General features: G+C 38.9%; 1 protein-coding gene across 1 annotated transcript in view; it reads right to left on the reverse strand.

Annotated features, from left to right (window-relative positions):
- CR1 (complement component (3b/4b) receptor 1 (Knops blood group)) overlaps positions 1-14,412 on the reverse strand; it is a 191,076-nt gene that overhangs the window by 90,459 nt on the left and 86,205 nt on the right. Inside the window, exon 20 of the mRNA XM_006834201.1 lies at positions 3,815-3,900. Within this exon, the coding sequence (XP_006834264.1) occupies positions 3,815-3,900 (86 nt within the window). The remainder of the gene's footprint in view (positions 1-3,814; positions 3,901-14,412) is intronic.

A 14,412-nucleotide genomic window follows, 5' to 3' on the forward strand; every position in this document is an offset into this window, starting at 1 on the left:
GTGAGTAGTATTCAATCTGACTAGGCGGGGCTGATGCAATGGATGTCTCTTGTGATACAATAGTGAATAATTGTTATCAGGACTGATTGTGAGGGTCGGAAATGTAAAGGTAGACGTTTTATAACAAGGAGGGGAGTGATTAACTTTTCAGTCTAGGAGCGGAGGTCCCTGGAACCATCAAGGGATAAGAGCAGAGAGCGGGACCCTACCCAGAGAAGCAGTGATGCCTGAAATGGAGCCAGAGATGAAGACGTGGAGCGATGGAGCAGATGGAGACTTTAGATCCAGAGAGGGAGAGCGACCGTGTGCTGAAGACCTGGGGGTACAGGGAAAGGATTGCATGCAGGGGGCTGTAACCATTGCAATGAGACGATATACGATAGAATGAATGTAAAACTAATGTTGTCCCATGTAAACTATCACATAATTCACAATAAAACATTTAAGAAAAAAGAAAAAGAAAATTACAGTCTAGTCTTTCTGAAAAATATTAGGATTGGGATGAAAAATGTGTATATGAACTAGAAAGCAGTGCTGATTACACGATTTTGCGAATTTTGTTATTGTTATTGTTAAGTGCTGTCAAGCTGGTTCCAACCCATAACCACCCTATGGGTCATCAGCTGGTAAGCTTGAACCACTGATCTTGCAGTTCAAACGGCTTTGCAGTCTGATGCATTAACCCACAGTGCCACACCAGGACTCCGTACTGTCTACTAAAAACGACTGATTTGTATGCTTCAAAAACATGAATTTTATGATGTGTGAATTCAGTGGGCACGATGGGATCTCAGGGTGACAGGGGAAAACTGGGACACTTTATTCACCAGAGATTAGGAGAGATATCATAATGGACAGAATTGAAGTAACAATCAGAATAATTGGACTGCAGAGCTCTTTGATGTTGGCTAATTGATTGATTGTTGTTGTTAAGTGCCATTGCATTGGTTCTGACACATAATGATCCTGCATAGGGTTTCCAAGAAGCAGCTGTTGGATTTGAACTGCCAAATTGTGGTTAACATTGTTGTTGTTGTTAAGTGCCATTGCATTGGTTCTGACACATAATGATCCTGCATAGGGTTTCCAAGAAGCAGCTGTTGGATTTGAACTGCCAAATTGTGGTTAACATTGTTGTTGTTGTTAAGTGCCATTGCATTGGTTCTGACACATAATGATCCTGCATAGGGTTTCCAAGAAGCAGCTGTTGGATTTGAACTGCCAAATTGTGGTTAACATTGTTGTTGTTGTTAAGTGCCATCGAGTCGGGTCCGACCCATAACGACCCTGTACAGGGTTTCCGAGGGTGTAAATCTTTACGGGAGTAGAAAGCCTCATCTTTCTCCCGCGGAACAGCTGGTGGTTAACATACCATTGCTTAAACTACAGCACCAAGACTCCAGTTAATGATTAGGATGTTTCTAACAATGAATAAGACGACTAGTCAATTAAAGTTTTGTTTAATTGTTATAAACAGAAAAGATCAAGGTTGGGTCAACACAAGTCTGGCTTGAATTACTACAAAAAAAATAATTTAAAAATCCATCAGCGTTTATCAACAAATTCTCAGATTTAAAAAGACTCAGAACTCCTTGAATGAATGGGAGATCAGATTTTTGTGAGGAAGAATTCTGTTAACGTAGCTTTCCCTCCAAAGCACCTAAGAGTTTGGATATGGTTACAGAATTAATAGTTGAGGTCAATGTCTAGATGTTCTACAGTTTAATAACAGGAGATTTTACCTCAAATGCCATTTTATCATCTGAATTTTTTTCATAAAAATATACAGATTAAAAAAAAAAAATAAGGCTGAATAGCATTCCCGTGTAAAGATATACTTCTAATTCTGCATGACTATTTTATGTTGCATGGAGTCCTGGTGTGGCGCTATAGGATAAGGACTAGAATGCTAACCATAGGTCAGCAGTTCAAGCCCACCAGCCACTCTTCAGAAACTTTACATACAGTCGCTATGAGTCCTAAGTGACTCGACACCACTTAACAACAACAACAACATTTTATGCTTCTTAGGAGTCCTAGTTTGGCTTTTTTGGGTTAATGCGCTGGACTGCTGGACTGCAAAGTCGATTTGAAACACAAGGTCTGTGGTTCAAGGTTACCAGCCACTCCTTGGAAACCCTTTACAGGGTTGCTATGGTCGGAACCAACTGGATGGCACTTCACAACAACAACAACAGGAAATTCTTGATGGTCACTTTAATTATGTCTCATCCCTCCTAGTAGTTTGCATTTTTTTTTTTTTTTTTTTTTTAGTTTCTTCTTTGCCTTGATCTAGCTATATGCCAGCATGCATTTCTCTCTCTTTTTTTTTTCCTTTAAGTTTTTATTGTGGATTGAGTGGAAGTTTACAGGGCAGATCATCAGTTTTACATTCAACAAACCATACAACTTGTTTTATCACAATGATTACAATCCCCTCCATGTACCATCAGTTAGCAGTATTTCTCTCTATTCACTTTTGCTTTTTTTTTTTTAAAAAAAAACAAAACCACTCAGGCATATATAATTTACACCACCAAAGGGCACATTCTGCAAGTCTGCCTCATGGCCACTATCTCTCTTAGTTCCTCTCTTCCCATGACTCTAGTGTCCTCAGCCACTCCCCCTCTCCATGTGCCCATCTCTGCCTCCATCTCTGGTGTCCTGATTCTCTGGATAAGGTTCCACATTCAGCTTGTGCTCTTCTCCCACATTTTTGTTACAAAACTTCTACCTTTACAATTGTGATAGTCACAATTAGCCATGATAACAATTACTCACTATTGAACCATAAGAATCGTATCCCCATCTCTTTTAACCAGACCCAACTAGACAAGATGAAAACTATTCAGTGGGGACTTTTTCTTCCCCCACACACTCTTAAACTCCCTCTTGAAACCTTGCAAGCCAGTCACTTCGTGCCTTTATAGCTCCCTCATTTTAGGTAGCCAATGTCTAACTTGCCCGTTCTATCTACCCAGTAGATTACTTTTAAACCATCATTCGAAACACTTTGTTGTTGTTGTTAAGTGCCGTCGAGTCGGTTCCGACCCATAGCGCTTAGATGGCTTTAAACTTTTTATTATTAAAAGAATGCTATAATTAAAACTTCATAATGAACTCCTTGCAAAAATCTGTGTTTATTTCCAAAATATAAATTTTAAGGTGTGGAGAAAAATATGTGCCAATTTTTTTTTCTAGGTTTCTAGGACACAATACCTTCCATGAGGGTTTGCTGTCTACTTCACCTTTACCAGTGGTTGTTATGTGCCGTGGAGTAGATTCCGACTCATAGCGACCCTCTACAGGGTTTCTGAGGCTGTAAATCTTTACGGAGCAGAAAGCCTCATCTCTCTTCTGCAGAGCAGTTGGTAGTTTTGAACTGCTGACCTAGTGGTTCACAGCCCGATTCATAACCACTATGCTACCAGAGCTCCTTAGGGCTAATTCCTCTGCAGCCTCACTAAGGAGGGACATCACCATTGTAGAAAATCTTTACTAGATCGCCAAGCAGAATAATAACTGTACTAGAGATGGCAGAGCCAACATAACTGTATGTCAGTTGAAGTGAGAATAAGGTTTGATGGCTTTTATGAATTTGAATCTTAAGATCCAGAAAAGCTACATCCCAGGATAAGAAATAACTTGAGTAAATGGTCGTCTGCAACAACACAGGTTTTTCAGAGTATATTACAGCTGTCTTCAGCTATCTGAAGGAAGACAGAAACCAAGGGAATTTCATTCAGATGTTTGTAATTCCAAGGGGAAACTGGATCTACCGGTAAAAGTAATACAAAAGAATATTTCAACTCACTGTCACAAATAGGTGTCAGATTCTCCCAAATAACAGTCTTGTCTGAGCTGATACATGTATTAGTAGACTTACCAATGAGTCTGTACCTAAAGAAGAAAAATAATGAAAGATTTTTACTATAAGTGTGTTGTTACTCTTTCACTTAAACTGCTACTGTTAAGAGATCACAATCTTGGAGAATTCCGAAGGACCATAAAGCAAAAAACAGTAAGACCCATGCTACTTAATTTTAACTGCCTTGAGGGAGAGGAATGAGCAATCAGCATATTCATTTCTACAGAAATCATTACATCACACCTATCTTTCAGAAACTACCTACAGTCAGGGGTAAACATGTCTAGGCATTTGAGAATCTTGTACATAACCCAGGGTGTGACAGTGAGGGCCTGGGATATTAATACCATTTCTGTTATTTTCTCTTTTATGTCCTGTGGATAGATCAGGAAAAAAAAAAATGATGAAAAAACCCAAATTATTTGTTAGTCCAAAGATGTCTTTTGTAGAAAGCCCCCTCCCATGTAAACTTAGTGTTGTTATTGTTAAGTACTGTTGAGTGGTTCCAATTCATAGCTACCTGTATAGGGTTTCTAAGGAGTGGCTGGTGGATTTGAACCATGCACCTTGCAGTCAGAAGTTCAGCGCTTATCCTACAATACCACACCAGGACTTCAGAAAATCAAATACATTTTTACACTAAACTTTTTATTTTGAAAAAAATGTAGACTCACCTAAAGTTGCAAAGTAATACAGAATTCCTGTTTATATTCGACTCAGTTTTCTCCAATAATTGTGTCATTAAGTGCTGATAAGTCAATTCCAATTCACAGCGACCTTGTATAGGGTTTCCAGGGAGCAGTTGGTGGGTCTGAATATCTTATCAAGCTATCTACCACCCACATTATCAGTAGGTCATACTGTGGTGGCTTGTATATTGTTGTGATGCTGGATAATATGCAACTAGTATTTCAAAAACCAGCAGTGTCAAGCATGGTGGACTGGCTTCCAGATTAGGAGGAAAAAAAGAGGTATTCCATTTCTGAAATATAAGTCACTGAAAGTCTTTGAAATAGCAGTGGAACACTGTCTGACATAGTGCCAGAGACGAGACCCTCAGGTTGAAAGGCACTCAAAATATGACACCATAAGAGCGGCCTCTTCAAAGTTTTAGCTGTTAAGTTCTGTCGAGTTCTGACTCATAGTTACTCTATGTACAACAGAATAAAAACACTGCCCAGTACTGTGCCATACTCAGTCTTTTTTATGTCTGAATGTATTGGTGTAGTACTATTTCAATCCACCCCATTGAGGGTCGTCTTCTTTTTCTCTGACCCTCTGCTTTACCAAGCATGATGTCCTTCTCTAGGTATTCGTCCTTCCTGATACTATGTTCAAAGTGTGAGACTCAAAGCCTGACCATCCTGGCTTCTTAGGAACATTCTGGATTTACTTCCAAGACAGATTTGTTGGTTCTTCTGTCAGTCCATGCTATATTCAATATTCTTTGCCAACGCCATAATTCAAATTCATCAGTTGTTCTTTGGTCTTCCTTACCTAAATACTCCAAAATCAAACTTGAAGTTAATATCACTATTATTCAAATTTATGCACCAACCACTAAAGTCAATAATGATGAAACTGAGGAATTCTACCAACATCTTCAGTTTGAAATTGATCAAACATGCAATCAAGATGTATTGATAATTACTGATGATTGGAATGCTAAGGTTGGAAATAAAGAGGAAGGATCAGTAGTTGGAAAATATGGCCTTGGTGATAGAAATGATGTTTGAGATAGCATGATGAAAATTTGTAAGACCAATAACTAATTATTCATTGCAAATACCTTTTTTTCAAAACAAAAGATGACTATACATGTGGATCTCACCAGATGATATAAACACAAATCAAATGGACTACATCTGTGGGAAAAGCAGATGGAAAAGCTCATTATCATCAGCCAAAACAAGGCCAGGAGCAGACTGTGGAACAAACCATTAATTGCTCTCATATGCAAGTTCAGGCTGAAGAAGAATAAAATTAAAATAAATTCAGAAAAGACAAAATACTGCATTGAATATATGACACCTGAATATAGAGACCATCTCAAGATCAGATTTGATGTGTTAGACATTAATGACCGAAGACCAGAAGAGTTGTTGGATGACATCAAAAACATCATACAGGAAAGAAGGAAAATACCAAAATGGATGTTAGAAAAGACTCTGGAACTTTCTCTTGAGCATAGAGAAATTAAAGTGAATGGAAGAAATGAGGAGGTGAAAGAGGAGAACAAAAAGTTTCAAAGCGTAGATTGATATGGCAAAGTCAAATATAATGAAATATGCAAAGACTTGGAGTTAGAAAACCAAAAGGGAAGAAAACACTTAGCATTTCTCAAACTGAAAGAACTGAAAAAAGTTTTCAAGACTCAACTTACAATATTTAAGGATTCTATATGCAAAATATTGAATGATGCATAAAGAAATCAAAAGATGGAAAGGAATAGATAGAATCACTGTACCAAAAAGAAATCGTCGATGTCCTACCATTTCAACACATAGCATATGATCCAGAACTACTGGTACTGAGGGAAAAGACTAAGCTACACTGAAGGCATTGGCAAAAAACAAGGCTACAGGAAGTGACAGAATACAAACTGAAACCTTACAACAAATTGATGCAGCATTGAGAGCACTCACTCATATATGCAAAGAAATCTGGAAGAGAGCTAATTGGCCAACTGATTGGAAGAGATCCATATTTATGCTCATTTCAAAGACAGTTGAGCCAATGGAGTGTGGAAATCATCAAAAAATACCAGTGATATCACATGCAAGTTAATTTTTGTTTACAATCATTTGTAAAATGTTGCGATAGTATGTAGTTGAGAACCAGTGATATTGAATGAAGAAGTTCAAGCTGCGCTGAAGGCACTGGCAAAAACCAGGTTTCAGGAGTTGATGAAATATCAGTTGGGATATTTCAACAATTGAATGCAATTCTGGAAGCCCTCACTCGTCTATTGCAAGAAATTTGGAACACATCTACCTGGCCAACCAATGAAAGAGATCCACATTCATGCCCTTTCCAAAGAAAAGTGATCCAACACAATGTGAAAATTATTAAACAATATTAAAATCACATGCAAGTAAAATTTTGCTGTAGATGATTAAAAATGGTTGTAGAAGTAGGTCAACAGGAAGCTGCCAGAAATTCAAGATGAATTCAGAAGAAGACATGGAATAAGGGGTTATCACTGCTGATGTCTGATGAATCTTGGCTAAAAACAGAGAATATCAGAAACATGTTTACTTGTATTTTACTTATTATGCAAAGGCATTTGACTATGTGGATAATATCAAATTATGGATGACATTATTAAGAAAGGGAATTCTAGAACTCTTCCTTGTGGGACCTGTACTGAGACTGAGAGAACAGGAGAATACTGTGTGGCTTAAAATCAGGAAAGGTGCATGTTGGAGCTGCATTTTTTCACTATACGTATCAATCTGCATGCTGAGCAAATAATCCAAGAAACTGAACTGTATGAAAAAGAATGCTGCATCAGGATTGGAAGAAGACTAACAACCCAAAATAAGCAGATGATACACCTTCCTCCCTGAAAGCAAAGTGGACCTGAAACACTTACTGATGAAGATCAAACACTTCTTCAGTCTTCAATACAGATTGTTGTTGTTAAGTTTCAACTCATAGTGACTCTTTATAGTGTTTCTGAGGAGCCACTGGTGGGGCTGAACTGCCAATCTTGTGGTGCTAATCCTACAACATCTCAATATAAACAATAACCTCAATAAACAATATCACAATAAATGGAGAGAAGGCTGAAGTTGTAAAGGATTTCATTCTACTTGGATCCATAATCTATGCTCATGGAAGCAGCTGTCAGGAAATCAAATGATATATTGCACTGGGCAAATCTGCTGCAAAAGATCTCTTAAAAGTGTTATAAAGCAAAGATACCACTTTGAAGACTAAAGTGTTCCTGACCAAAGCCTTGGTATTCTCAATCGCTTCATATGCATACAAAAGCTGGACGATGAATAATGAAGACCGAAGAATTGATGCCTTTGATGAATGGTGTTGACCAAGAATATTAAATACACTACGGGCTGCCAGAAGAATCAACAAATCTTTGTTGAAAGTATGGCCAGAATGCCTTAGAAGTGAGTATGGCAAGACTTCAACTCATGTACTTTAAAATATGTTATCAGGAGGGACCCGTTCCTGGAGAAGGACATCATGCGTGGTAAAGCAGAGGATTGACACAGTGGCTGATACAATGGGCTCAACACAGGAACGATTTTGAGGATGGCAGTGTTTCGTTCTGCTGTACTTAGGGTTGATACATATCAGAGCCAACTTGATAACACCTAACAACACAAAACTATAGTAAAATATCATCACTATACAGATATCAAATCAATCTACTGATTTTGTTTGTTACTTAGTTTTCCTTGTATCAATTTGTGTGTATGTATTTAATTCTATATTCTTTTATCGCCTGTGAAGGTTTGTATACCCATCACCACATAAGAACCAGATAGCTTCAGTATCATTTGTTTCCTTCCATTAAACTGTTTTTTTCCTCCACCGTTGTCAGAGTCAATAGGTATATTAATGTGGGCTTATTTCTAGGTTCTCTATTCTATCTCATTGGTTTATTTTTACATAACTACTAAACTGTCTTGATTGCTGTAGCTAGATACTAGGCCTTAATATTGGGTAGTGTGATTGTTCCCACTTTATTATATTTTTTTCAAATAAGTTTTAATATAAGCTTGTGTCTATAATAGAAAACTTTGGTGGTATTTTGGTAAATTTCTAGTTTGATTTCATTATAATTGGAGACCATACTCTATATGATTCCCATACTTTTAAATGTGCTGAGGTTTGTTTTATGATGCAGGACTTGAAGAAAAAAAGAGTGTGTTCTGCTGTTGTTGGGTGATGTTCTATAGATGCCAATTAAAGTGTTTGTTGATAGTATTTGTCACTTCTGTATCTTTGCTAATTTTTTCTTTTTCTAAGCTTCTTATTATGAATTGAGTGAAGGTTTACAGAGCAGATCATCAGTTTTACATTCAACAAATCATATACTTTGCTTCATTACATGGATGCAATCCCCTCGTTGTACCAATAGCTAACAGTATTTACCTCTATTCACTTTAGCTATTGCATTCCTTCCTGTGTGTCCCACTACCTTCATCTTCTACTACCCTCCCTCTTGCTGTATATTGCCAGCTCTACCACTCCTGTTTTCCTCTGACTCTCCACCTTACCAAACATGATCTCCTTCTCCAGCGACTGGACTCTCCTGACAATATGTCTGTCGGTACTGACTCAATGGCACCTAACAACAACAACAAACCACTCATGTTGAGTCCTGGTGTGGCATTGTGGGTTAACGCACTAGACTGCAAAGTCAGTTTGAACCGCAAAGTTGGTAGTTCAAGCTCACCAGATGCTCCTCGGAAACCCTATACAAGATCGCTATGGGTCAGAACCGACTGATGACAATTAACAACCACTCATGTTACATGCGTATACCCTCTAGCCCAGGGGTGGGGAACGTCTGGCCTGTGGACCATACAAGGTCTCTGAAACCAATTCATCTGTCCCTGCCAAGGCAACCACATTTCCAACCATCACATTATTGTTGTTAGGTGCCATTGAGTCAGTACCAACTCATAGCTACCTTATGCACAACAGAACGAAACACTGCCCGATCCTGGGCCAACCTCACAATTGTTGCCACGCTTTAGCCCACTGATGCTGCCACTTTGCCAATCCATCTCGTTGGGGGTCTTCCTCTTTTTCCGTACCAAACAGGATATCCTTCTTCAGCGACTGCTCCCTCCTGTCAATATGTCCAAAGTATGAGAGACGAAGTTTGGCCATCCTGGCCTCCAAGGAGCACTCTGGATGCACTTCTTCCAACACAGATCTGTTGGTTCTTTTGGTAGCCCATGGTACTTTCAATATTCTCCTCCAACACCATAACTCAAATGCATCAATTCTTCTACAATCTTCCTTATTCACTGTCTAGCTTTTGCATGCATATGAGGTTATTGAAAATACCATGCCTTGGGTCAGGTGCACCTTAGTCCTCAAGCTGACATCTTTGCTTTTCAACACTTTAAAAAGGTCTTGCGCAGCAGATTTGCCTAATGTAATACAATGTTTACGTATTGCACTGGGCAAATCTGCTGCACAGGAACTTTTTAAAGTATTGAAGAGCAGAGATGTCAGCTTGAGGACTAGGGTGCGCCTGACCCAGGCCATTGTGTTTTCAATAGCCTCATATGGATGCGAAAGCTGGACAGTGAATAAAGAGGATCGTAGAAGAATTGATGCCTTTGAGTTGTGGTGTTGGAGGAGAATACTGAGGGTGCCATGGACTGCCAAAAGAACCAATAGATCTGTTTTGGAAGAAGTGCAGCCAGAGTGCTCCTTGGAGGCCAGGATGGCTAAGCTTCGTCTCTCCTACTTTGGACATGTAGTCCGGAGGAAACAATCGTTGGAGAAGGATGTCATGCTGGGTAGGGTGGAGGGTCAGAGAAGAAGAGGAAGACCTCCAACGAGATGGATCGGCCAGGTGGCATCATTGATGGACTCGGGGGTGGCAGCGGTGGTGAGGTTGGCCCAGGATCGAACATTGTTTCGTTCTGCTGTGCATGGAGTCGCTATGAGTCGGTTCCGACTCGATGGCACCTGACAACAACAACAACAACAATACAATGTTTGATTTCTTGACTGTTGTTTCCATGAGTGTTGATAGTTGATCTAAGAAGAATGAAGTACTTGACTTCAATCTTTTCTCCATTGATAAAAATGTTGTTTATTGGTCCAGTGGTAAGGATTTTTGTTTTCTTTACATTACTGAAGGCTGCGCTCTTTGATCTTCATCAGTAAAAATTTTTTTTCGTTCTTTAGGGGTGAGCTAATTAAATGTTTGGACAAATATAGCAGGTTAATTTTTAAGTTGATAATTTTGTACAGACCATGAATGAGGTTACAAATTTGGGCAGAAAAAAATGTCCCCACCCTTTCCCTAACTCCCTTCCCACCCCTATTCTTCCCCCTCCCCCAGCAATCATGAATTGTCTCTTTTATCAGGAAAACTTTTTTTCAAAAAAACATTTTACAACAATGGACTCATAAAGTATTTGTACATTTGTGACTAAATACTTTTACTCAGCATAATGTCCTCCAACTTTATCCATGAGCTCAGCTAATTTTCCATCCAATAGGTCTATCAATTGTTAAGGGGTGCTCATGTCCTGGATGATAAGTTTGGTATAACGATTTCTCTTTTCAGCTCATTTTTGTTTCATGCATTTTGAAGGTTTTTGGTGCATACAAATTGGGGTTAACTGCATCTTCCTGGCAGAGTTCATGTTTGACAACTAGCTAAAAAGTTGGCAGTTTGAGCCTGCCCCAGGAAACAGACCTGGTGATCTGCTTCCAAAAGTTCCTAACTTTGAAAACCCTATGGTGCAGTTTCACACTGCATACACCCTATGGTGCTAGTTTTACCTAACAACAACAAAATATCTTTTTGGTGGATTCAACCTTTTATCATTCTCTAACAGCTTTGTCCCTAGTCATTTGATTTACTTTGACACGCCTGCTTAAAAAAAAATGTTAGCGTTAATGCTTTTTCTATCCTTTTACTTTAAAGCTACCTAAGGAGCTCTGGTAGCGTAGTGGTTACGAATCAGGCTGCAAACCGAAAGGTATGCAGTTCGAAACTACCAGCGGTTCCACGGGAGAAAGATGAGGCGTTCTGCTCCCGTAAAGATTTACAGTCTCGGAAACCCTGTGCAGGGTCACTATGAGTCAGAACCGACCCCACGGTACTTAACAACAACAGTTTTAGTGTAGCGTAGTGGTTATGAATCGGGCTGTGAACCGCAAGGTCAGCAGTTCGAAAGTACCAGCTGTTCCCCGGGAGATTCCCCGGGAGAAAGATGAGGCTTTCTGATCCCATCAAGATTTACAGTCTTGGAAACCCTGTACAGGGTCGCTATGAGTCGGAACCAGACTCCATAGCACATAACCACCACCAGTCCTAGTGTGGTGCTGAGGGTTAATATGTTGAACTGCAAAGGTCGGTGGTTCAAGTTCACCAGCCGCTCCTCAAAAACCATATACAGAGTCACTATGGGTTGGAATAGACATGACAACACTTAACACACTTAACAACAACAACTGTTATGCACTGTCTCATGAGTTCTGACTCATAACAATCCTGTATAGGGTTCCTTAGGAGCAGTTGGTGAGTTTAAAATGCCGATATTGTGGTTAGCAGTCTACTGCTTATCCTCCAGTGCACACCAGAACTTCTTAAACCTACCAAATACTACTGTATTTGATGTGAATTTCTTGTACACGGTATATAATTGACTTATGTCTCTTATCCACTTTGTCAATCTGTCTTTGAATTGGTATGTTTAGAACATTTACATCTAAAGTAAGTATTCATATTATGTTAGGGCTTAAGTCTTCCATTTTATTGTTTTCTGTTTGCTTCCTTTATCATTCTTCTGTTTCTCTCTCTCTCTTTTTTTTTTTTTTTTTTGGTCTTCTTAAGGACTATTGAACTTCTAAAGGAATTGCTTTATTTAAACTATTTTGGAGTATATTGCTTTGAATAGTTTTCTTCGTGGTTGCTCGAGGTATTGCAATTGTTGTTGTTAAGCGTTGTTGAGTCAGTTTCAAATCACAGCGACCCCATACACAGTCGAAGGAAACACTGCTCAGTCTGTGTCCTCCTCACAAGTGCCTGGAATCATTGTTGTAATCAGCGCACCAGTTAATCTCATTGATGGACTTCCTCTTGTTGGTTGACCCTCTACCAACCAAAATGTCCTTCTCTAGGGATGGGTCGCTCCTGATAACATCCGGGCATCTGGCTGTACTTCTTCCAAGACCGATTTGTTTATTGTTCTTACAGTGCATGATATATTCCATATTCTTTGCCAAGACCATATTTCAAAGGCATCAATTATTTTCCAGTTTTCCCTGTTCCTTGTCCAGCTTTTACATGCACGAGTCTATTGAAATTATAATATACATACATCATTTATCTTGGTTTTATCATTAATAGCAATGTTTACCTTTGGTATTACTACTGAGCCAATTATTGAAACCTTACCTACATTCATGTCCCCTTAATCTGCCTCAGAAAATATAATTATTGTCTCAATAGATCATCAAAATACATTTAGCACCACAACAAATGTTACAGTATTTCTTCAATGATCGAATATATTTTAAGAAGGTCTTGAGGAGAAGCATATCTATTACTATTCTTTTCAGTCATTCTGGTGTTTTGTTTTCCTTTCATTTCTGAGGTTTCAAGCCATCTTCTGTTATTATTCTCTTTGTGTTTAGAGAGCTTCCTTTAGCTATTCCTCAAGGATAGGTGATCTAGTGACAAAGTCTATTAGTTTTCCTTCATCTGGGGATGTTTTTATTTCCCCTTCATTTCTGAAGAATACATTCTTTCTCTCTAGCTGTTTTTCAGATTTTTTCTTTAACTCTAGTTTTTGGAAGTCTAACTTCTTGTATATTTGTATAGATTTCATTGGATTTACTCTATTTGGGCAACTTCTTCAATCTGTAGGTCTGTCTTTTATCAGATTTCTGAATTATTCAGCAGCTTTTTTTTTTTTTCTTGATGTATGTGAACTTTAATTGTTGGAAGGAACCCAAAGCTTCCTAGAATATGAATATTAACCCGAACTTTCACCTGAAACACAAACCCCTTTGTTTTCCTTTACTGTTCAGCTGTCGATGGCACAGGATGGCACAGGTTTTCTGGACCCATAATGTCAAGAATGAAGAGTTCACATTTGTCTTGGAGAGCATCACCTAGCTTCCTAGATACTGACCTTTGTAGCTCAATCAACTTTCCTTAGATCAGTAGTTGCAGTGACTTAGAGCAACTTGGCTAATTGTAGAACTAGAACCCTTCCAATTACAGAAGGATGGTCCCTTAAATAACACAGTCACTCCATAGAGGAGAATCATCAAATATGCAAGACCTTTGGTTATAGGACTCAGTACAAGGGAAAAGATTAATATATGTCCATTATGAAGGAATGAAAACCACAGATCTGAAAGATAAAGTCTACATTTCTATTGAGAAAATCGGGGGGGGGGGGGGGGCATAAGTCCAAACAGTGATATCCTAAAATTCTACAAATACACTATAATGTGAAATAAAGTTACAGGTATGGCCCAGCCAACTGACAGTCCTTTCTTCCATAAACGATCATCATCACAATGGCACTAAGTGATTCTAAATGTTTTAGCAAAGCACTAAAGAGCTCACTTTTGGTTTTTTGAATGCATTCTGTGAAAATGCAACACTCCTCTGTGTCCTGGGGAGGAGGCAGGCCTATGGGGTCATGGCTGCCAATATGCTGGGAAACATTACTAATGCCAAGAAATGAAATCTTCAGAGTCTTTTAAAGGCTTCCGGGAATGTCAGCATACATTACCTGCCCACTCTCCGCTGAATGCCTACTTTGACCATCTGCTCAGTACTGAATGTGCCAGACAGCCTTTCA

Source organism: Chrysochloris asiatica, unplaced genomic scaffold, assembly GCF_000296735.1.
Source record: "Chrysochloris asiatica unplaced genomic scaffold, ChrAsi1.0 scaffold00009, whole genome shotgun sequence".
NCBI classification, from domain to species: domain Eukaryota; kingdom Metazoa; phylum Chordata; class Mammalia; order Afrosoricida; family Chrysochloridae; genus Chrysochloris; species Chrysochloris asiatica.